Below are 25883 nucleotides of genomic sequence, written 5' to 3'. Positions count from 1 at the left end.
AACACTATAACAAAATAATAAAACATCTTCAGATACACACTGTTGCAGTGTGAGCATATAACTGGCAGTAATTTTACAGAATATTGCATACCATGTCAATAAAGCAAATTCATCATTTTAGCTGGAGAGCCACTCCATCCACCTTGGGAGCAAGAGAGTTTTCCATGGTGTCTGTCAGATCTGAAAAACAATGGAGAACAATGCAGAACTCCATAATTAATTGTCAAGTACAACTATTGCAAGAGAAAGAAAAAAACCCTGGAAAGATTAGTTTACTTACACTAAATCCAAGCTCCCGTTGCTCTGACCTCTTCTTCCCACCTGACAGAAAGGTCAGGTACTTAGTACCTGTTCAAGTCAGTGAAATGGTAAAGGCCCTGCTCACTAGACTGAAGTATGACAGTGACTAAACTCACTACTTTGGTGAGATTGTGCCAGGCATCCACTTTAGAATGATACTGTCATAAGATTCCCCAGTCATGTGCTCCTGGTATTCCAACTTCAGCAGGAATAGAGAGACTTTATTGCACCACCCTGGAGTCACGTCACCATCAGGGTTCTTGGAAGCCATGAACATTTATGATTTATCATGTATTGATCATTCTACTTTTAAACATTTCAATGTCTTACTTGAAGTTTAATTTTATTCTTTTCACATCAATTGTGCAGTCAATGCGTGTTTCTTTTTTATTATTTACTTTTATTCTGGGAGTTAGTGTTTTACTTTATTTGAGTAATTCATCTGAAAGATCCTCCTCTCTTTTAGATGACTTACTATAGAATGGGAATACTCTTAGAATTTTCTCCTTTACTTTGTCTGATTATGCGACTGCAGGCAAATGCATATCTAGGAGGCCCTTCTGTTGTTCCACTTATTGTTCTGACCTGTAAATCTGCTCTGTTACAGACCTTAGATGTTCAGAAAATTAATATTTTGTTCAGCAAATATAGGACTGCCTTTACTAGCTTCATTTTGTGCGTCTCTTTATAAATTGCTAGGATCTAAATATTGTATCCTTTGGACCCAATTTTCAACATCATCCAGGATGTAATTCTGCTATTTGACAAGATTTTCTAGCTCTAATATTCTATTGCATCTCAGCTCCTAAAGCAATCTTACTTTATGGCAAGTCTCAGGTCCTTTCTTTGAGTTTTTACAATTTAGATTGCTTCTACATACTGTAGTTTATATTTTCCTGTGTCCTTGGTGAGTCTGGTCCAATTGAATACATGGATTTTCTTCTTTTGGAGCAGTTTTGAAGGCAGTTATCTTATTCTCTCTTTGTTCCTATTTACCCATTTTGCTTTTCTCTTATCATCCTCATCACACACCATGTTTTATCTTTTCCTGTCGGTTTTTATCAAGAATTATCATCTAGAGAGCATGCAAGTATCATATCTGAACTCACTGGCACTTCATTCCATGCATTTGACTTTGTTGTGCTGGTTAGTTTTGATGCCTATCAGCTTTGATATATTCTTGACCTGGTGTTTGAATATGAAATGCCATGTCCACTTCTAACATGATGGCAGAATGTGTCTCACAGTAGAATGACCACCATGTTTGGCTTGCAGTAACTTCACCACAGTTACAACTTCCCCAAAAGCTGAAGTGGTAGCATACAGGATTTTGCAACATGTAACTGCTTACAATTTTGCTTCAGCTTTCCATTAATTTCTTTTGCTGTCCACTGAAGGTAAATGTCAGTTATTACAATATATTTGGAAAGATCTTCCTGAAACTGCTTGTCCCACATTCATGCATGCCCTATTTATGATGTCTTACAAAAGCCCAGGCTTAATACTGAGTTACATTGTAAACCTACTAACATAACAGAAACAAGCAAATGAAAATATAAAAGTGCTTCTGATGAATGGTAGGTGAAAAGCAAAAAACTCGACTCCCTTCAAGTCCTTCCATACCCTAGAGAACGTAGATGTCTGGGTAGGGACCAACATGATTTAATTCACAGGTTCATAGGTAGGTACTAGGCTATCGGCCCAAGGACCTACGTAAGCCTAGCCAACAAGGTTCCCTGGCTTATACCACCCAGTTCATCAGACAATAATCTGGCTGTGCAGGGTTACAGTCCCTTTCAGAAATTTAGACCAGCTACAATTCAGGAAGGAAAAAAAAGCTGGAAATGTCTCAGTCTTCATCCAGAACAGATTCACATGGAGGTTGATAAAGCATTTTGATGCCTTAGAGCTTCTTCATGTCCAACTCACCAATAGCAAAGTTCCTTACCATGTTCTGGCTAGCTACATAATGCCCTCTATGACTCAGGAATGGCATAGCATCAGTTAGCATTGAAATTGATATCATCACCCTGGGCAACATTTAACTACCTAGCTAAAGACTGGGAAACATACACCACCAGTAGTGTACAAGGCCACATGTTCTTGAACTTTGATAACACAGATGCTCTGAACAAATTAGTGAGAATACTCACTACGGGTATTAAATCCTTGACCATATCCTTAGAAATATGAGGGAAATTATGCTCCATCCCTTGTATGATATCCTCACTCATTAGGTTCAACCACACAGCAAACTCCTTCAAAATAAAACTAAAATCCAAGAACACTGCTGCCTCTGGAACGTTTAGAAATGTCACCTAGGCAAACTTCCAGTGATATTCTGGCAACTTTCGAATTTCCCCAAACCCAGAAAACCATATTGCTTATGTGGAAATCTACACTGATAACTCATGTCAACATTTAAACTACACAGAAGAAACTGTATTCGATAGCATAGCTAGGGTAAGGCGAGAGGGGGAAGTGCCCTAGTTGCAAAGTGTTGGGGGGGCTTGATTGGCCAATTCCTATCATGCTTTAAGGCATACAGGCTATTGCTGCAGTGTTCCCTATGAGGTCTAAACTGCAGCAATCCGATTGACACAGTTTAGATCACTTTTTATTTATTAAAATTTGAATACTGTAGTGCTTCTGGTAGTGTATATACTGAAGCAACTGCTTGCTGTAGTTTAAATGTAAAAAAGTTATATATATGTATATTTGGGATCCGGACACATGCTCGACTAGCATATGTCCGAATCACAAAACATCGAACACACATACATGAAAGCGCTTAACATCGACAAGCGCTTCCGTGTATGTGTGCCTGTTTCGTAGATCGGGCTACAGTGCAGGCAAGTAAAATTCCCTTTTCCCCACTGTAGTGCGATCTCGGAGGGAGAATAATAAAGTAGGGGGGTGGGGGGGCACAGGGGGGGGGGCAAAGCCCCCCTGCAGAAACGTAGATTTTTCTTTTTTGAACTACACATACACGGAAGCACTTTTCAATGTTAAGCACTTTCGTGTATGTGTGTTTGATGTTTTGTAATTCGGAAATATGTTAGTCGAGCATGTGTCCTCGACCCATATATATTTATATATATATATATATATATATATATATATATATATATATATATATATATATATATATATATATATGTATATATATATATATATATATATATATATATGTATATATATATAAAATATACATTATATATGATGTGTATATATATATATATATATATATATATAAATATACATTATATATGTTATATATATATATATATATATATATAGATATATATATATATATATATGTGTGTATATATATATATATATATATATATATATATATATATATATATATATATTTATATATATATTAATAGATATATAGACAGATATATAGATATATAGATTTTTCTTAAGTAAAACCGGAACACTGTAGTGCTTCATGAATGGTACAAACAAGTAATTTGCTGCCATTTAAAAGACAAAAAAAATCCTGACGAGAAAAAGGGTCAGGGACAAAGGGCCAAGTCCTGGAAGTTATCTCAAAAGCCAAAACACTGCATCTTTTTGTTCTGATAATAATGGTTTAGCCATACCCCTAACAACACTGTTCAACTTCTGCCCCTAAACTGGCCTCATACCACATGACCAGGGAACACAACAGCCATACCCCTGCACAAGAGAGGGCCTTCCAGCAACACAAGCAAGTACCAACTTTTAAGTCTGAACAGTGTTATATGTATAACCATGAAAGGTCTTATCGTGGAATTAATCAATCAGTGAGGACATAGGAAATCACTAAACATCGGACTCATCCACGTTTGGTTTCTTTAAAAGGAGGTCATGCTTATTTAATCTAGCGTACCCTTTTGAATGAGTCAACAAAGACAATAAATGAAGTCAAGATGGTACACACTACTTATATGGACCTGGCCAAAGCTTTTGACAGAATGCCCCTCTAAAGAATTAAGTTAAAAGCTTTGGGAAGGTCTAGTTACTTATTAAATTAGGACTAAACTCCTGTATGTTATCAACTGTCTCACGGATAGGACACAAGAACTCAAGACAGGGGAAGCTACTTCACCAAAAATCCCAGTCAATACAAGTGACCCAGAGGCCACTGTGGTGTGACCACTCCTGTTTGGCATCTATTTCTCAGAAGTCAAAACAAATGCCAAGAATCTTTGTTGACTAAGTCTGTGGATGACTGCAAGCTGAGAGTGGTCACTGAATCCCTTGAAGACACTACCAACATTCTGGAGGGCTTTTCCCAAGTAAAAAACTGGTGCCATAGTCATAGACTAAGGCTAAATGCCAAAAAGTGCATCATTGTTTCCTTTGGAAACTACAATGTTGCGATTCACCCATAAACGTTGATCAAGTAGATAGAGATTTGAGACAAACATAGTCAGTGACCTAGCATTCGACCAACATATGTCTACTGTTGTGAGGAGGTCTTTTTATATTGCTCATCTTATAAGCAGAGGGATAGCATTATCCTACTGTACTGAGCCCTCATCAGGTCCATCATTAATTAAAATGGCCCCATGTTTATGTACAGGTGAAGGCATATGCAACAACTAGAGCACCCATGAAGGTTTCCAGAAAGAGAATACAGAGAGTAAACTACATGATTTTCACAGACTGCCTAAAACCTATATCACTATATTCATTCTCTTATAGAATGTGACAATAGGTTAAGGCTGCCAGCCTGGCCAGACAGAATTTTGTAGATAATTCTGTCATTTGTAAATATTAATGTTCTGTTAAATATGAAAAGACTGTAGTGGATGTGGAACTGCAAAAATGTAATAGTGCACTCTGCTGTAACAAAGCTAATAAGTTAATTATTTGCTATCAGGGCTTGGCTCTGATAACTCTGGATGAAGGAATTCTGGCTATTGTTTTAAGGCTAAAATTTGCATGTATAAATGTCCTTTATTGATCTGGTTTCTGCCCAGGTGTAAAGAATGCAGTTTCTGTTAGCCTGGGAACACCAGAGAAGTGTGAAGAATTATGTCATGTGAAGCAGCTCTGGGTTTATCAATTTAAAGAGAGTGAATCAGAGAGTCCAGAGCATTTTGTCTTGAGAACATTCAACTCACCAGCTCTGCCTGTGACTAGATGTAAGAAGGATTTTAGAACTGTGTTTTCTCTTAGAAATAGCTAGGAATTAGAAAGATTAGACTACATGTTTTTCTGTGTTGATGTTAGAACTTTTCTGAGGTATTATTTAAGTATTTCTCTCTGATCCCTGAACTCTTGACTAGCACTGTGTAATAAGAAGTATTGTCTTCTGTTTTTATTATTTATTATTAAATATTTTAAACCTTTCAACTGTGGCTGTTTTGTGTAGAGATAATTGAAGCTATAAGAGTGCATTGCGTGTATATAGTGAGACTGTACCAAGTCACTCCAAATAAGTCTTGACTGTTAGGTTGCACTTACCATTTGGATAATAATATTGCACAGTAATAACTGGACACCCTTTTAAAGGCCTTTGAGTAGCTGATAACTATTAGCTGGGTGGTGGCAGTGATTTCTACCATATAGTCTGGGTAAAAGGGGCACACCTGGAGAACCTGTGCCAGCCTTCCCTGGGAGTGCTTGTATGGTTGTATAAACTCTTATCTCAAAGTGTGTGTGTGTCAGCTACTTGGACAGGGTCACGAATCATTGGTTGGACAGAGAGGGTGCTAGAGGTTTTAGCTTGCCCAGCTGGCTGAGATCTGGACCCTATAGCTGTGCCAGTGGGGTCTTATTGGGGACCTGGAGAGAAAGGGAGAAACTAGCCCCAGACTGACTGTGATCTCTGTGTGCTCTTAAGGTAAATTGTACCTTACTGTGTGTGTACTTATTATCCTTTCCCTGTATGGATGCCCCTTACTAGTGTTAGGGGTGAGGATTGAGGCTCCTTGATTGCTGGGCCAGTGCTCAGGCATCACATAGACTATTAAAGACTATACATGTGACTGGCCTATCATACATACTCTGACCCAATACTAATGGAACTATTGCACATCCACAAGTCAAATGGTATCAGAAATACCTGATCCAGAGGCCTTAACCTCTTCTACAGAATAATCAGGATTGTGTGGAAGGACATGTACATATCCCACAGGATACCACTACACTGGAACAGACCATCCATGAAAAACAAAGCTCATACCTGTCCCTATTCAAATGCAACTTAAATCAATGGATGGTAATAAGAAAATTTACCCCAGGAATGCCTCTGTATTACTAATGGATGGAGGCTGTGGCAAAATGCATTAACCTGCAGCAAGATCCCCTTTCAGTACTTAACTGTATCATCATAGAAATATTCATTCACATATGAGAAGCATAGAAATATAAGCCATGGTATAGGTAATATGCATATGTAATGGGATAACATGTCATGACTTAATGTGGAACATTAGGACAGTTAGACTAGTATCCACCTATAAACATCAGCTTTGTAGCCTTGGGCAGAGGATGTAGCATAAATGGAGATGTGTCAGCCTCTTTAATGTGGACTTGGGCTTAACAAGCACAATGGTAGCTGTGAAGCAGGGATCTTAAATAAAAAGCCCACCTATCACAAGAGATGTCTGAACTGGCTGGCTACGCCCTTTTAGGTGACCTACAAGATTAGTAACACAGTCTAACTCTTCCATGCATTGCACATTTCATTCAGGCTGTGTGTTGCATTCCCATTCCATTGCAGTTCAGATGGCAATTATTCACTTTGTTTCTAATCTTGTGCAGATTCCTCTGTGGATCTGGTATGCAGTTCGGCTTAATGATTGCAATGACCCGTCACTCAAGTTAGAGGCCATGCAATCTGTGACATGGACCCACACAAAATCTAGTTGACTCTTGGCCTGAAGTGTTGGGTCTTATAATTTACCAGATTCTTCTTGCTTGAGTAATGGTGCTTTACTATGTGTTTTAATAGAGACTATATTGAATTATATCTTAAAAAAAGTATAATTTAGTTTTGTACAATATCAGTAGTTAATACTCTAACTCTGCATTCATTTCAAGATTATTTGTAATGTTGTTTCCTCATAGCTTGATTCTATTTTATAGGTATATCCAGTCTGCAATCCATTCCAGACTGACATTCACGCTGCACATGCTAATGAGACAGCCTGTACAGGTTACAGGTGTCTTCACTGAACACTTAATCTGAAGGGATCAGTGAAATTAGACAGAATAGGTATTACTTGATATCTTTCCACTACCTGATAAGTTGGACCATGATATCCTTTGGGAACATTTGTGAACATGTTGAAGGGTTACTGGTATTGTACTGATATGGTTCACCTCCTACCCTTAAGGACATAGTGGGTAGTGTATGCAATTAATGCCTCATCCTCTTGATAAACTTTGACATCACACACAGTAAAACTGTCGGTCCTTTGCTGGTCTCTGCATACATGCTTCATCTGGAAATAAGTATTAGTGGGAGATGTTTCCAGTGTCATTGCTATGATGAAGATATACATGGAATGTGTCCAGACCTGGATAACTACTAATCATGTCAAGTTTAACAAGTTCCAAGTCAGTGGCCATTTTTAGAAATTATCATTACCTAATCATAAAATCAACCAGTAGTTGTGGTGATGACACAGTAAAATTCATGGATAATGTGAACAATGTTGGCATTGTTAAGGATGACAGACAAAAACTCTCAGATTAGATGTAATCTGTTGTCTGGTCATCTCATTTCTTTCCATTTAAGACATACACCCTCTTCTAACTCATCTCAACTTGATTACTATGAAAGTCTGTTATCAAATTACTTACAAGTACTTATATCTACCTTTTGTGTTACTCCAGTTCTATAGAGCTCTTACTGGTCACCAATTTGGTGTCTATTCTTGTAAAACTCTAGACTTATAGTATTTAGCCCTATATAAGTGGGGTTCTGCCATCTGATAGAGCTCATGGTCCCCATTCCTCTGTCATGGTATTGCTTGAGTTTCCAGGAATGCAGGTATAAACATCAGTAGCTTATTCATTTTGTCATCTGGCATTATGCCTCAGGAATCTCTTCATGGTGGATGAGGGAGTCCTCCCTAATGGCTAGTTTGAAAAAGTCTCTGAAAGCAAATCTTTTACATTGTTAGATATTTACTTTGAATAAGTTATACGTCTTATTGTCAATTCTTAAAATTAATATTATAATGTGCTTTTCATTGTTCTTAAAAAGTTTTAACTGCTTTATTTATCTGTTGTGATGGCACTCAGTAACAAGAACGTCAGCAACTTCAACTTGATGTTAGTATCTTTTGACATTTACAGTTCATGCTACAAGTAACTAGTTAGTCAAGATTGCAGATGGTATTGTTGTTCAGGATTACAAAATCTATTACTGGGAATAGCACCTTCAAACATACGCTGATTTCAGCATTACATCTTTATACACTGGTCAATAATGCATGCTTAATAAAACTTCATCTAGAAATATTTTACTTACATATGCATATTGGAATTCTAAGAATCACAAATGTATCATCCAGTGTAACCTGCATGCAATGTGCTGCTGGCACTGTTGGTGTAGATAAGTTTTTCTGAAATCTTTCTCGATAAAAATGCTGAATATTTATGAAATATAAATAAGCACAGTTAAATGTTGCTGATTAAAAAGTAAGCATTTTATTAACATATGACACTTTTATATTTTTGCTCATTCTAAGACGATGAAGACCCCCTTGGTGTTTTTTTTCTAGGAATATAGGTCATTATGGTAGCAAACATGCAGGTCCTACTTTCCATAAAAAAATATACTGTTGAAACTGCTGTGAATATTCATAAAGAGAAAATTAAAGAGAATAGACCTTAATTGGTAATGGTAAAGGGATGGTATTATAGTTCTAGAGAATATTTGCCATTGGTGTTTATAGTTTTCTTTTTAAGCAACATCACTTTCCATAGGGATGAACCTCTTTGCTAGAATTTTTTTTTCTGCTGTGTTGCTTCATCAGTCTGGATTAAGGTACGTCAGTCCATCTTTGACAGTACAACTATATGATTACTACACTGTTCACCTTTCAGATGTTTACAGTGTACAGCACATGTAATTTGAATATCACTTGCAAATGCTATTGATAAAGCACTTTAACATGTGATACCTTATTTTGATATTAAGTATTTATTATATTTTATTTTCCAGTACCTTTCCTAGGTCAGTTATCATGTGACGTTCTTGGTGTGACAGTACGCTCGATGACTAATGGCTCAGTTTTTGTTAACTGGACTAACAGTGACTGTGTGTACAGTTACCTACTCACACTCACAAAATCTGATAACCCAGCTATCACTGAGGAGAAAGTGGTGCAAGGATCTTCTATAGTATTTACTGGACCGTATTTCAGTTCTGACTACAATTTAACAATTCAGGCTGTGATTGAAGATAAGCAATGCATTCCTGTGTTGAAGCAATTTACACATTTTGGTAAGTTTGTTCATAATTTTTTAAATTGTTTGACATCAACATGGTAAATGTTTATTACGAAATGCTGATATGCACAATCTCAAACAATGGAAATGATGCAATATAATACCCAAAATGCAAGGGCAAAGCTATTAACTTTAACTAGTTTTGCAGGAGGGAAAGCACCCATCTCCCATCAATATGGAGGGAAGCCCCCACACCACCCTGACTTGTATTTATGCCAAACTCATGGTCCCACCAACTTGAAGCAGTTGGAAATCTCCCAAAAGAAATGAATCATCACTGGTGCAGTGTCAATGGTTTCCTATTAATGGTTAAGTTCCTAGATGTTTTATTGATTTATTTATTTATTGTTGGGCTATTGATGCTGGAGGAATTTCACAATAATCAACTGTAGAGAAGCACAGACAATGCATTGAGTCGTATAACTAGCTTTACTGCTCTAAACAAAAAGTAATAGTAAACACCAAACAAAACTCAGTAACAATGGACACTTTTACTTATGTCTGACATTAGCAGTAAACCATTTACACTATCATGTGTGTCTACAGAATATGGAACCCAGTTAATGTTACGCAGTAATGTGCATTAAAGCAGATAGTACAGACAGAAAGTATTTCAGGATCACAAACATTTACTGTCAATACACAAACGCAAGCACAGACATGTAGAATTTACAGCACTTCCAACTCATCTATTGCATGTCTTAGGGGTGTGAGATAGAATTAGAAAACTACTCAAAACCTCACATAGATGCAGAATGATTGTCCACAAAAAATGATGCAGCTAAGCATGGAGCTATAGTGGTAGATCTTGGTTTCACCAGCAAAAACTTAAAAACATAAAATATGCCTGAAAGGAAGCACAGCACAAATTATCACATTCATAACAATGTCCTAGGCATGCAGTCAGGCGTGTGGGATTTGGGCAACCAGATTGATAGCAACCTGACTTTTGACCACCATGTTGCTTCCATTGTATGGAAAGCTTTCTACATGGCTCACCTCATAAGTAAGGGTATCTCATCCAGGGACAATGAGATCATAACATCCCTGTATTCTTTTCTTATAAGGCCCATTATTGAGTACAATGCCCCGTTCAGAATGTACCTCGCAAAGCACATGCAGCAGCTGCAGAGACTACAGAGGTAACTCACCAGGAGAATCCAGGGCCTCAAAAATGTTCCATACACAGATAGGATAAAAGCCCTATCCCTCTACTCTGTTTCATATAGGATCCTCAGAGGTAACCTCTGTCTGGCATACAAGATGATCTTGGACCCTGCCTTGATGGGACTGTTGCATATCTGGAAGTCAAGCTCCACTTGAGTAACCCATACAGGTGGCCTAAACCTCATCTGTGACATCAAAAGGACTGTTGGTGGAACAGATTTGTGTTCCAGAGGCTCCCCCCATCTGTGGAATAGACTCCCTCTCCACATCAGGCAGAGTACCTTTTTACCCCTTTTTAAGTGCAACCTGGATAACTGGATGGGAAATAGAAAATACATTCCTGGGATTCCACTCATGTCCCTGCTGGACAGGGGCCATTGGGTGCTGATTTGTCTATACATGGACCAAACACTTGGGTAGGCTTATAAGGGCCTCAGGGCCAAAAGCCTAGTAACTTCCTGTGATCGTATAATCCTATGAACAAAAACAGAAATAGTGCTACAACAGATCAGATAAGAGAATATCTATATTAAGTTCTGGATAAGTGGTCAGAGATGTAAGTTACTAGACAAAACATCCCCATTGCATAACAAAACCTTTTGGTTATTAGGACTGGAAGACCCCCATTTCCTGCTTACTAAAGTGCAATGGGTATGCATTAGCAATACTGTTCTAATCGTAATGGCACTTATTTTTAAAGAGAAGAAATGTGGTCTTGCAGAGTGGATGAAACCATTTATGTTATATGAATATAAGACATAGTCAGCTTTTAAAGACTTGAAGCATGCAAAAGATTTTAATGCTTTCTGGAACATCTTTGTGTACTGGTTCAGCTGTAATAACAGCTATGTGGCTCATTAAAATAAGGTGTATAAAGTGTTATTACCTATAATAGATAAGGATCATTATCTTCCTTGTTTATATTGTAGTTCTATATTTTTTTAATTATCTATTTTTGTTCTCTCTTTTATTTGTTGCTGGATAAGTATCTAACCAACACACCTTTTAAGCACAGTTTGAAAGATAAGTATTGAACCACTGCATTGATGAATAGCTGATGCCAAGATTTGCCAGCATGTGTCTGCAGTGAATATAGTAGCAAAACAAACATAAGTTTAATCAATTGCTTCCAATGTTAGGAAATAAAGTTATTGGATGACAAAATAAAAAAGAAATTGTAATACTCCAAAATGTAGCTGATAAACAGAACCACAGAAAGAAGACTTAATTGGCCATGTAACTACATCAGGGTACAATATTAACACAGCCAAAGAAGGCAGGTCTTTGAGACAACAGAAAGACTTTGCACAGAGAACATCTATGACACTGAATTAACTGAGAAACTGCTGGTAAGAGAGAGTTCAGCTGGAAGTGTATCGGTTTAGTAATTCTGATAATCTTTTTGATAGTGCATGATATGTGTTTTATGACTTTGTTAATGCACCAACAAATTCCAAATCTGTAAAATTCAATTAACAGAATCCATGTAATAGTTAAACACTGGAGGTGTACACTGAACCATCAGTGAAATAATCATCTAGCGGTTACTATATAATGTGTAGATATGGTAGTGTTATTAGAAAGGTGTTGAAATTCAATGACTTCTTTAATGTGCTATAATAGCAAAGACAGAATTATTTAGTTAGTTTGTATACCATTTATTAATGGATATAGTCCAAACTCCAAATGATCTGTGATAGTCCTTTTCAGCAGAGGCACCAGGGGAAAAAAGCTCCTTAGGGAAATATCCACCTTATTTATGTAGCAGTATTGAAGGAATAAAACAAAATGTTCCAAGTGACAATATAATGCTGCAGGCACAATTTTGCAATAAGTGCAGTGATAATAATCTATGAAAATATATATACAGAAAAATGATATATCATAGATTAATACTAGGCTATCATTCTGCAAACTTTTATAAGCTCAGCTAATGACTAGAGGTCAGAGACAAACCCTGTACCTTGTATCTGTGAGGTAAAGTTCTTAACCATTATGCCAATGCTATTCCCTACCCCTGCCCATGTAAAGGTTGGAGGAAAGTTATTAATAAGTTAGAGAAAAAAGAAATTTAATAGTTAACTAAGGAATAATTTTATTGGGAGATAAGTCATTGAAGGAAGAGAGTAGTTTCTCGATTAATGACACAAAGCTAAGTTAGTTTTGTGAAGATGATAAGAACTGGTATCTGTATCAACTGAAAAAAATATAGCTAGCAATGACTGAAAGAGTTAAATGTAGCTGCTAAGGATGTTTTATGTATATTTTAAATAAGGTATAGTTCCAGTTATATGCGATTTTTTAGCTAGGTTGGAAATGTTTTTTTGCCTTCTGTTCTTTTGGTAGATGTTTAGGTGATGAATTCCACAGGCTGGCTATACAAAATAAAGACAGTCTTTGTTGTGGTTTTGATACGAGTCAATGTTATCATACAGAATTATATCTGTGGGCAGTATGTTAAAGAGAGGAATATTAGTGCCCAATTTAGTCTATTATGTACAGTCTTGAGTTGCATAAAGATAAAGAAAGTAAATAAATTCTGACCAGTTTTAGCTGGAAAGCTATTCATTGATGGGTTTTATTAGACAGATTTACGATGAATGTTTCACCCCCTTTGGTAGCAATGTTTTAATTTATTTTTAATTTTATTTTATTTTTTGCATAATAGTAAATATAAGGAAATCATACGAACTAGATAGAAACAGGATATAAGTTGTAGTTTGCTGTGTATGACCAGTCAAGAAAAAATACTTATAATATGTCTAATTTTTATTGATTCTCTGAATAATATAGTTTATATGATAATCACATCTGATTTTATTGTTTTATAGAAACCATCAAACTGTATATTTTGGATCACTTGGCCTTTCTTTTACATCAGCAAGAGAAGTAATTTTGACGTTAGAGTTGTTCATATTAAAGTTTTTTTGAGTAAAACAGAATTTATTTTTGCATTTAATAATAAATTGTATTATTTTAGCTATTTTTCTGTAGAGTTTTTTTTTATGCTAATGTGAGCAGCTGAGAAAGTGTTGAAATGAAGCATAACATTGTGGAATCATCTGACTACTGAATCAGAGTTGCATTTGTTTATGATGATGCTTTGTTCATGTCATTGATGTGTATATTTAATAGGAATGGCCCAATGAGTCATCCTTGTAGAATCCTTATATATATATATATATATATATATATATATATATATATATATATGTAGCCGGAGTATGTATTCATCTAATGCATATTTGAAACAGCTACTATCAGCTATTTCAAACTATCTGGAGATATACAGAGCTGAGTATATTTTTCTGGCACTTCAGAGTTGTGTACTGGTAATTGTTGTTTAACTAATTTTATATCATTGCTGGCTGACTTCAGAGTTGTGCACTGTTATTTTTGCTTCACTGTATAGTTTTTCAGATCTCTGTTGAAGGTGTCCCCCCCCCCCCATTTCTCTGTGTCTTAAGTTGGTATAATTGGTTTTACATCCTGTGTGTTATCTGACCATCTCAAGGATTACTTGCATAAAATTAGACCCTCTTAGTAAAAAAGTCTGCATATCATTGCTGGAGCCTTCCTGTGTCCTGACTGAGTGCTCCTCAAACTATCTGGAGATATACAGAGCTGAGTATATTTTTCTGGCACTTCAGAGTTGTGACCTGGTAATTGTTGTTTGACTAATTTTATATCATTGCTGGCTGACTTCAGAGTTGTGCACTGTTATTTTTGCTTCACTGTATAGTTTTTCAGATCTCTGTTGAAGGTGTCCCCCCCCCCCATTTCTCTGTGTCTTAAGTTGGTATAACTGGTTTTACATCCTGTGTGTTATCTGACCATCTCAAGGATTACTTGCATAAAATTAGACCCTCTTAGTAAAAAAGTCTGCATATCATTGCTGGAGCCTTCCTGTGTCCTGACTGAGTGCTCCTCAAACTATCTGGAGATATACAGAGCTGAGTATATTTTTCTGGCACTTCAGAGTTGTGAACTGATAATTGTTGTTTGACTATTTTTATATCATTGCTGGCTGACTTCAGAGTTGTGCACTGTTATTTTTGCTTCACTGTATAGTTTTTTAGATCTCTGCTGAAGGTGTTGGTTTTCCCCACCTCCTCCTATTTCTCTGTGTCTGAAGTTGATATAACTGGTTTTACATCCTGTGTGTTATCTGACTATCTCAAGGATTACTTGCATAAAGTTAGACCCTGTTAGTAACAGCCTGCATATCATTGCTGGAGCCTGCCTGTGTCCTGACAGAGTGCTCTTCAAACTATCTGGAGATATACAGAGCTGAGTATATTTTTCTGGCACTTCAGAGTTGTGTACTGGTAATTGTTGTTTGACTAATTTATATCATTGCTGGCTGACTTCAGAGTTCTGCACTGTTATTTTTGCTTCACTGAATACTTTTTCAGATCTCTGCTGAAGGTGTTGGTTTTCCCATACCCATCCTCCCTATTCCTGTGGTGTTGTTTAAATTTGGAGGCTTTTGCAGTTGCCCGCCCCCACTGTAGATTTGATCTGGGACACTCCTCCCAGTCCCATCTCTTTACCTCATTCTACCTAATAGACTCCTTCTGCACTTGTTTTTAGTCATTTTTAATTTAATTGCATTTTTTAAACTGTTTGGTCTAACATTGCTACATACTCTTGTGCTAGCTTGCACTGCATTTGAATTGTTTTGACCGCTGTTTTAGCTACCTTTCTGTATATATATATATATATATATATATATATATATATATATATATATATATATATAAAACAAAAAAAAATACCTTTCCTGTAACTAGTGTAGTCTAGATTCAGATTTGCTGTATCCAGGACTGTATGTAAGCTTCTGAGCCCCCCTCAAGCTTTCTGTGTTGGAGGGAAGCCTTCTAGCTTATCAGTGGGAGCGGTAAGTACTAGGTAACCTATCTACCACATAAGGAGTGGTTCTGGCCCAGAAATTGTAGTTATTGGCCATTTGAGCAGTTTTTCCATCTCTCTCAACTTTCTAATTTAAAAGCCCACATTTGCACTTGTTTCCCCCTTTCCTGTAACTAGTTTAGTCCAGATACAAATTCTTAGTTTTAGCACTTGAATTTGCTTATTCGTGATAAGCACTTGTTCAGAACTTAGGTTCATAGGCTCATAGGTTCATACTAGGCTATCTGCCCTAGGGCATTTATAAGCCTAGCCAGAGTGTGTGTGGCTTTCACCACCCCTTAGGATGAGAATACTATACCCATTGGTTTGCTGTGCCTCTGTCCAGCAGTGACACAGAGATGATTCCCGGGGTAAACCTACGATCTCCCATCCACTCGTCAAGATTTCTCTTGAACAGAGTCAGTGAGGGGCTCTGCCTCACATGGACTGGGATTCTGTTCCATAGTGTAGGGAGTCTCTGGGTGATGAATCTGTCCCTCCAGCACGTCCTATTTATATCCGTGTTGAGGTTTAAGTCTCTTGCTGTCGTGAGCTCTGGTGGATTTGGATTTTTTGAGGTGGAGCATGTCCATTAATTCTGGGTTGGACATGACCTTGTATGTCAGGCACAGATCACCTCTGAGCAGACGGTATGTGACTGAATAGAGCTGGAGTTTCTTCAGTCGGGCAGCATTTGACATATGTTTGAGCCCCTTTATCCTTTTGGTGAGGAACTTTTGGGGTCTTTCCAACTGCTGCAGGTGTCGGGTAAGGTACATTCCGAATGGGGCATTGTACTCAATCATTGGTCTGATAAGTGAAGAGTACAGGGGTACAATGATCTCTCCTGATCTGAATGTGAATCCCTTCATGATCAGGTGGGCAATGTAGAAGGTCTTCCTAACCACTTTGGCAATGTGAGTGTCAAAAGAGAGGTTACTGTCAACTTGGGTCCCCAGGTCCCTGATAACTTCTTCTGTGTTTAATGAATTACCACCTATGTGGTAATTAGGGGTTACCTTGTTTTTCCCAAAGGGTATGACTATACATTTTTTGGCATTTAGTTTAAGGCCATGGCTCTGGCACCAGTTATCCATTTCTATGAGACCTCTCTGGAGGATGTCTGTGTCTGATGGAGTGTCAATTATGGTGCCCAGTTTGCAGTCATCTGCAAATTTTGTCAGCCACAATCCCCCTATGTTTGCCTGCACTTCAGAAAAATAAATGCCGAACAAGAGGGGGCCCAGGACTGAGCCCTGTGGGACACCGCTCGTGACCGGCTTAGAGTCTGACATGGCACCAGCAACTCTAACCCTGTGGGTTCTGTCCTTGAGCCAGTTTGCAACCCATCTTGTGACATATGGGTTTACATCTAAGCTGGTGAGCTTTTCTATGATGCCCGAGTGGGGTATTGTGTCGAACGCTTTTGCTAGGTCAAGGTAGGCTGTGTGAACTGCCTTACCCTCATCAATGGCCTTAGTGACTGTTTCAAAAAAGTCAACCAAGTTCAAGAGGCAGGATCTGCCCTTGACAAAGCCAAATTGGGTAGGATCCAGTGTCTGTAGGCCCCCAACGTCTTTATTTAAGAGTTCCGTTATGATCCTCTCCATAGCTTTGCAGACAAGGCTCATCAAGCTTATGGGGTGGTAATTTCCAGGGTCCGTAGAAGCACCGCCTTTGTGGAGTGGGACCACAGTTGCCGTACGCCATTCTTTGGATATGTATCCTGTAGTAAGGCTAAGATTAAATAGCAGCCTTATGTGTGGGTTTAGTTCCTCATTGAGTTCGTGTAGCACACAGCCTTTGCTTTAGAGAGAGCAGCTCTCACCTGGGCATCTGAGATGTTTGGGAGGCTAGACTCTGGTGGGATAGATATTTCTCCTTTTGGAATTTGCACTGAACCTGTCTGCCATTATGTTGGCAATGTCTGTGGGTTCAGTGATTTTTGTATCATTTTGAACTAATTCTGAGCATATCTGGGAGTTTCCACCCAGGTTTCTAACATAGCTAAAGAAGGCCTTATGATTGTCTTTTGTGTCTTTAGCGATTTTTCTCTCAAAGATGGCCTTGGATGATTTTATGAGTGATCGTAGTTTTTTGCTAGTATTGATCAGAGATGCCTTCCCTTTTAGGGATTTTTGCTCTGTCATGTAGTAGCTTTCTCCTCTTGTTGTAGAGTTTGTTTATGGCTGGGGTCTACCAGACCGGGCACCTGCCTTTGGTGGAAAGGGTCTTGAATTTATTAGGGATTGCTTGATCCATACATTCCTGGAGGTGCTCGTAGAAGGCATTTGTAAGGGTTTCAGCAGCATGGGTTGTGGTTTCCACTGGCTCGGGGGCCTTGAAGGATACCACTCCAGTCTTAGAAAGTGTGAAGTTTGCTTTTGAGAAGTTCTTCACTGTGGTCTTTTTTGCTGGGGTTGGGGGCGGGATGTGGATCTCCAGCAAGATTAATTTATGGTCTGATCTCACCAATGAGGGATATACTTCCGGTGTGGAGCATTTTGTCCCCATGTTTGTGATGATCAGGTCTAGTATATTTTCTCCTCTTGTGGGAATGGTGACTAGTTGTTCCATAGCATGTGAGTTTATGAACTCCAGGAACCTTTGGGCTAGGGTGTTGGGGCTTGAGTAATGTTCCCAGTCTATGTTTGGGTAGTTGAAGTCACCCAATATGATGGTGTTTGGAGAGACATTCATACTCTCCAGTGTCTTCAGGAAGGCTGCGTGGGTTTCCTGAGTTTGAGAGGGTGGTCTGTAGCATGCTACAAACTGTAGGGCAGTTTTACCTATGGTTAATTGCACCTGGATGGTCTCCGATGCTTCGTGCGTTGCCACTAACCTGGAGGTGTGGGTATCCTTTATGAATATGGATACTCCCCCTCCTTTTGTGGTTCAGTCCGGATTTTGGGGCCAGAACGCATGATATGAGGTATAACCTGATAGTGCTGGGGTGCTCTCAGGAGCCTTGAACCAGGTTTCAGTCACAGCACAGACATCGATGTTCTCTATACTGAGGAGGGCTTCGAGGGCATGCATCTTAAGGTTTAGACTTCTGGCATTGAGCAGTATTGCCCTTAGTTTTTTTCCATTTTTTTTTCTAGGGCGGTAGGTTTATCATTTGAGCCTTGCCTAAAAAAGGCACTATGGGGGTGGCAAGAGCCTTTGCCAATATCCGGAAGCCCAGGGGTGACAGGTGCAAGCCATCCCTTGCGAAGCAGCGTGGCTTGTAAACCATGTCATCCCAGGCAGACAGACATTGGATCCCCTTAGAATGATACCAGTAATTAAGCCAATTATTAAAGCTGATCATTTTGTCTCTGTATTGTGGCATCATTCTTGGTGAGGGTAGGATACTGCTCAGGGTCAGGGTCATACCGGCCTGGGCTACATAATCTGAGAGCTCCTCTATGTCTCTTTTCATGTAGTCCAGGGAGGTACGTCTCAGGTCGTTCACACCGGCATGGACAATGACTGAGTCATACTTGTACTTGCTGTGGAGTGACCTGAGTGCTTGTGTTATGTGGCGGATTCTAGCGCCCGACAGGCAGCTTACTGTGATCTTTTCCTTGTTCAGTCTGGTGAGTGGGATGTCAGCGTGTCTGACTATGGAGTCACCTATAACAAGTGTGTCTGGCATTGTGTTTGGCCTTAAGGGCTGTGACTGTTTAGCACACTGACTTTGAGAGCTATGTGTTGCATGTCTTATGTCTTGAGGTGGCAGTTGCTTGGGTGTCTGCTTTGGAGGCCTCTGTAGTTTTGGTAGATTTTTGATCAGTGCCTCCGAGTATGTCTTTGTGTGTTTATGTGTTTGTTTTGCAGTTGTGATAGTAGTATGTGAGACTGGGTTTGTGGTGTGCGTGGTTTCCTTCTCCTCCTGTCTGGTCTTGCCAGTCCTGAGTTGAGAGAGCTCAGCCTCCAGTTTGGCTATCTAGTTGCATCTCTCACATGTATTTGTGTTTTGTGGGAGAAGGAGTGGGTTGTCTGTGTACATGAGGCAATTGTAACATTGCCTCAAGATGCCAAGATTCACCAGCTGAACAGGAGAGGACGCTATCAACTGACCCTTCGACATGCTAGAAAAAGTGAAAAAGTAAACACTAAATAACCTACTAATTACTACAGCACTCAACCTTCCTCATTACCTAGAGGAAAACAGTTTTGGTACTTACTTTCCTCACTTGCTTAGAGAAAAACAGCTCTTGTACTCACTTTCCTCACTTATCTAGAGGAAAATAGTTTTTTATTCAGGCATGTCCAAGGGTTAGCTCCCAGTGTTCCCTCCTGTCTATCTGATGAATCTGGGCATCTTGGGGCAATGAAGAAATTGCCTCATGTACACAGACAACCCTCTCCTCCTACCACCCAACACTACATTCTGTGAGAGATGCACTTATCTAGCCAAACTGGAGGTAAAGCTCTCTCCAATCACCACTGCACTTGACATTCAAGAGAAGGTAAACACTTGCACCACACCACACTCATCACATAGTCTCACTAAATCTACACCACCAAAATCCACACATAGAAACACAAAAACCTTCACAGAGGCTCTCAATAATAATCTGCTCAAGCAACAGAGACCTCCAAAGCAGAAATGCAAGCAACCTCCACCCCCCAACACAACCCAAATGACACATAGCCCACAGACTCAGTGTGCCACTCAACCACAGCCAATAAGGCAAAACATCGTACCCAACACACTAGTCATAGGTGAGTCTATAGTCAGGCACACTGATGTCCCACTCACCAGGCTAAACAAGGAGAAGGTTACTGTCAGCTGCCTGTCGGGTGCCAGGATCCACCACATAACCCATGCACTCAGGTCACTCTACAAGAAGTACAAATATGACTGTCATTGTCCATGTTGGTGCGAACGACCTGAGATGTACCTCCCTGGACTACATGAAAAGAGACATGGAAGAGCTCTCTGATCTTGTAGCCCAGACACGTATGACCCTAGCCCTGAGTAGAATTCTGCCATCCCCCAGAATGATGCCGCCATACAAGGACAAAATGATTGACTTCAACAATTGGCTAAGCTTCTGGTGCCATTCTAAAGGGATCCAGTATCTGTCTGCCTGGGATGACATGATCGACAGACCACGATGCTTTGCCAGAGATGGCCTGCACCTGTCACCCCTGGGATTCTCGATACTGGCTAAGGTTCTTGCCGCCTCTATAGTGCATTTTTTAGGAAAGGTTCAAATGGCAAATCTACCACTGTAACAGGAACAGGCAAGCAAAAACTAAGGGTGATGCTACTCAATGCTAGAAGTCTAAATCTCAAAATGGACTCACTCGAGGCACTCCTTCAAATGGAGAACATTGATATCTGTGCAGTGACTGAGACCTGGTTCAAGGCTCCAGAGAGCACCCCTGCACTACCAGGCTATAACTCATACCACACTTTTCAGCCATGTAACCTGGACCGGAACACAAAAGGCGGAGGTGTGTCCATATTCATTAAGGATATCCACACCTCCAGGCTAGTTGCTCAGCATAATGCAGCAGAGGTTATCCAAGTGCAACTAACTCTGGGCAAAACTGCAGTCCAAATTGTAGCTTGCTACAGATCACCCACCATGCCCCAGAATTCCCACTCCTCTTTACTTGATGTACTAGAAAATATTAAGGTTCAACCAAACACCCTAATAATGGGTGATTTCAACTACCCCACCATTAAGTGGGAAAACTACTCAAGTACCAACTCCTTCGCTCAACGCTTTCTGGAATTCATAAAATCCAATGCCCTCGATCAACTTATCCACACCCCCACCCGAGGCAACAATATCCTAGATCTAGTCATTACCAACATGAGTGACCAGTGTTCCACACCGGAAGTCAAAGCCTAATTGGTCCGATCCGACCATAAGCTAATTACCCTAGATATCCACATCCTGCCCCCACCCCCATTAAGGAAACCATGGTAAAAAAATTCTCCAAAGCCAACTTCATGCTTCTTAAGACAGAAGTGGTGAACTTCATGACACCCATGCAGATGGACAATACAGTTACGACTACTGAATCCTACACAATTGCACTTTATAAGCACTTACATGAGTGCATGGATCTTGCTATCCCAAACAGAACCAAGACGCTATCCGCCAAAAAAAGGAAGCCAATCTGGTGGTCCCCTGCCATAAACAAACTGTACAACAGAAGGAAGAAACTGTTGCAAGAGAGAGTAAAATCCCACGAGTGGAGGAGCTCCCTGGTCAGCCTCAGTAAGAAGCTGCGATCCCTGATAAAATCCTTCTAAGTTAGTTACAAAAACAAAATCACCACTGATTCTAAAGACAACCACAAAGCATTCTATAGCTATGTCAAGAATCTCAATGGCAACACTCAGATTTGCTCTGAGTTACAGCACAATGGCACTAAATATACAGACCCAACTGATATTTCCAACATCCTGGCAGATAGGTTCAGTGCTAACTTTACCCCCTCTCACCCCCTAAAGAGCCCATCTTTATACCGGAAGAATGCAAAGTTCCTGTAATCACAGCTTCACAGGTAAAAACCACACTCTCCAAAGCCAAGAACATAGCATCCATGGGACCAGACAATATCCCAGGCTGCGTTCTACACAAACTACAGAATGAACTGGCACCCCACCTAAGTACCATGTTAAATCATAGCCTCACCTCAAGCTTTGTGCCTGCTGAATGGCGCACAGAATGGTTATCCCACTCCACAAGGGTGAGCCACCATGGACCCCGGGAACTACTGTACCATTAGCTTGACAAGCCTGGTCTGCGAGGCCATGGAACATATCATCATGGAACTTATAAACAAAGATATTGGTAATCTCCAAACTCTGGACCCCACCCAGTTTGGGTTTGTAAAAGGCAGATCATGTCTCCTAAACCTGATAGACTTCTTTGAAGCAGTCACCAAAGCCGTAGACAAGGGTAAGGTGGTTCACACAGCCTATCTAGATCTTGCCAAGGCTTTCAACACCATCCCCCACTCTGGAATTATAGATAAACTCACTAAACTAGGTATAAATTCCTATGTCACAAGATGAGTTGCCAACTGACTCACTGACAGAACCCACACTGGGAAAGTAGCAGACTCCAAATTCGACTTCAGACCAGTGACAAGTGGAGTACGACAGGGTTTAGTCCTGGGTCCTCTCCTGTTTGATATCTACTTCTCTGAAGTACAGACTAACACAGAAGGTCTTTGGCTAACTAAGTTCACAGATGACTGCAAACTAGGAGCCATAATCAAAACTCCTAACAATGTGGACATCCTACAAAAGAGCCTCACTGAGACAGATGCCTGGTGTTAAAGCCATGGCCTCAAGCTCAATGCCAAAAAGTGCATTGTCATACCCTTTGGTAAAAACTCTGTACCCATGAACTACAACAAAGGCGGTAGTATACTTAACATTGAAAGTGTGATAAGAGACCTTGGGACACAGGTGGACTGTAGTCTCTCCTTTGCTAATCACATCGCCACAGTAGTCAGGAAATACTTCTACGTGGCACACCTCATCACAAAAGGTTTCTCATCCAGAAAAAATTAGGTCATTGTTCCCCTCTACTCATCACTCATTAGACCCATTATAGAGTACAACGCACCTTTTGATATGTACCTCACAAGACATCTACAATAACTGGAAAGGCCACAGAAATACCTCACAAAGAGGATTACTGGCCTCAAACAGATGCTCTATGCAGACCCTCTCAAAAAACTCCAGCTTTACTCCATCGCATATCGCCTACTCAGAGGTGATCTCTGCCTAACATACAAAGCTATGACAAACCCAGAGCTGTTGGACATGCTCCACTTAAAGAAATCCCAATCCCTTCAAGCTAAACCTTGTCACTACAATAAACAGAACATGCCGGAGGTATAGATTCCTGTCCCAGAGACTTCCCATACTCTGGAATAAACTACCTATCTATATCAAACAATGCTCCTCATTAGCACTCTTCAAGAAAAATCTTGATGATTGGATGGGAAATAGGAAATTCACCCTGGTGATCACCTTTATGGCTCTGCTCGACAGTGGCACAGGAAAATAATTTTCTTGGGTGGGAAAAGCCAGGGTACCTTTTTGGCTGGGCTTGTATAGGCCCCAGTGCCGATAGCCTACTACCTACCTATGAATCTATGAATCTATGAGCACACAATACTGCTGAGTAGCTTATATGTAGAGTTAATCAAATGCTGAAAAGTTTCAAACCAGGAACAAGAGAGGGAGAGACCTTTCAGGTCCAAAGCTGAGAACACAGTCCACGCGTGTTGATACGGTACAAATGGCAGTCTTTTAAAGTAGATAACCAAAAGCTGTGAAATGCAGACAAATTAAATATTGAAGCTCCAAAAATGGTCTTAAAACATCCAAGTTCGAACAAGTCAACTGCTTTATTACACCAACACCACAAAAAAGAAAATATTTCCACAAGCGCTTTCGCCCGGTCTTACCGGGCTTTTTCAAGTGTACACAATATTTAATTTGTCTGCATTTCACAGCTTTTGGTTATCTACTTTAAAAGACTGCCATTTGTACCATATCAACACGCTTGGACTGTGTTCTCAGCTTTGGACCTGAAAGGTCTCTCCCTCTCTTATATGTAGAGTTACCACCATGTGTAAGAGAAGGCTTAAGAAATACATTAAAGGCTCTAGAAAAGTCTAAAAAAAGTAATGCAACAATCTGTACTTAACATTTAAACAGTTTAGATGATTATGGAGCTGTTAATGTGCTGTTTTCTGTGGTCCAATAGTGCAAGGTTTGATTCCCTTAACCTCCATTACCTAACTGTAAAACTCTGAGCAAGTCACTTATCCAGACACTGCTCCCAGACTGAGTCTGAATATTGTCCATTGAGGTCAGTGCTCTGGAAAACAAATACTAATCAATGAATGAATGAATAAATACATGTTTGACTTTGTATGTTATTTTAAGGAAGTTGAGCATAGCAGTATAAGTGCTGTGATATGGACAGAAACCATGACTGGAAAGTAATGGATTTTTGTAGGTATCCAAGACTCTGATTGTGAATACATTTTCTATTATTTAAGAGAAATGAAATAAAGTTGTAGATGATATATAAAATGTCTCTCCAGCCTCCCTCCATGACTGCCAGTCACTATAGGTGTACCACAAGATCTATCTTTGGTCCTCTCCCTTAAACATTCTCATTAACACCCTACACACACCCACAACACAGGACTCCATAATATAGTACATAGATGACTACATACACATGTGCATATATGACAAGTGGCACACCTCCAAAAAAGTTATTCAGGAAGCTTTAGCAGCAACTGAAGCATGACTTTGTAATTCACAACTCATGCTCACCCCCCCCCCCCCCACCGAAAAAAAAAAAAAAACTACTACTTTTTCCCCAAATCCCTCTCACATAAAAAACAAATGAAGTCCTCTGTCATAATACAACCATTGAAGTTACTTCTTATAGCAAATTCATAAATATAAATATATATATATATATATATCTGAAAATGTTTGCTATGAAGTTTTTATTTTTATGGTTTGTTTTATTCTTTTGTCTTACATGCGGAGAGATTAATTTAAGTGCTTTTAAATTTTGTACTGTCACTTTAAATTAATATAGCGGTTATTTAAAGTAGATTTTAGACTATATAAATGGGTTAGGGATGGGGAAATGTTGATTCAGATGAAGTCATAGTTTTAAAAGCATGAAAGTGCTTAATCTGTTTTACAATAAAAGTCATTAAGAGTCTTTGGTTCTGATTTGAAGTGTTTTTATTTATTTTTTAAGTTTTGAGTTGTTACAATGCTTTGGCTAAGTGTAATCTTATAGCAAATTGTTAGGAGAGATAGTGGATGATAATCTTAAATTCGAACTGCATATTACAAAATTACATAAAAAAATTATCAAAAAGTAGGGATGCTTAATAGAGCCAAAAACATTCTCACAAACACAACTAAAGCTACACTTGCCACTACTTATCTCCTCTCAACACTTCATTATAGCTGCTCACATGCATACTAACCTTCAGACATCACAAAAATCAAAACTTGAACAATGCTATAA

The 25883-nt window shown here is 39.2% G+C and overlaps 1 protein-coding gene across 1 annotated transcript in view; it reads left to right on the top strand.

The window, feature by feature from the left end:
• The window catches only part of LOC122795067, a 498483-nt gene that overhangs the window by 312296 nt on the left and 160304 nt on the right, over positions 1–25883 (top strand). The window contains exon 4 of the mRNA XM_044063642.1: positions 9479–9760. Within this exon, the coding sequence (XP_043919577.1) occupies positions 9479–9760 (282 nt within the window). The remainder of the gene's footprint in view (positions 1–9478; positions 9761–25883) is intronic.

This window comes from Protopterus annectens, chromosome 2.part1 (assembly GCF_019279795.1).
Source record: "Protopterus annectens isolate FY-2018-M chromosome 2.part1, PAN1.0, whole genome shotgun sequence".
Lineage (NCBI taxonomy): Eukaryota > Metazoa > Chordata > Ceratodontiformes > Protopteridae > Protopterus > Protopterus annectens.
The sequence above is the reverse complement of the archived record's forward strand: the minus strand, read 5'-3'. Positions and strand labels throughout refer to the sequence as shown.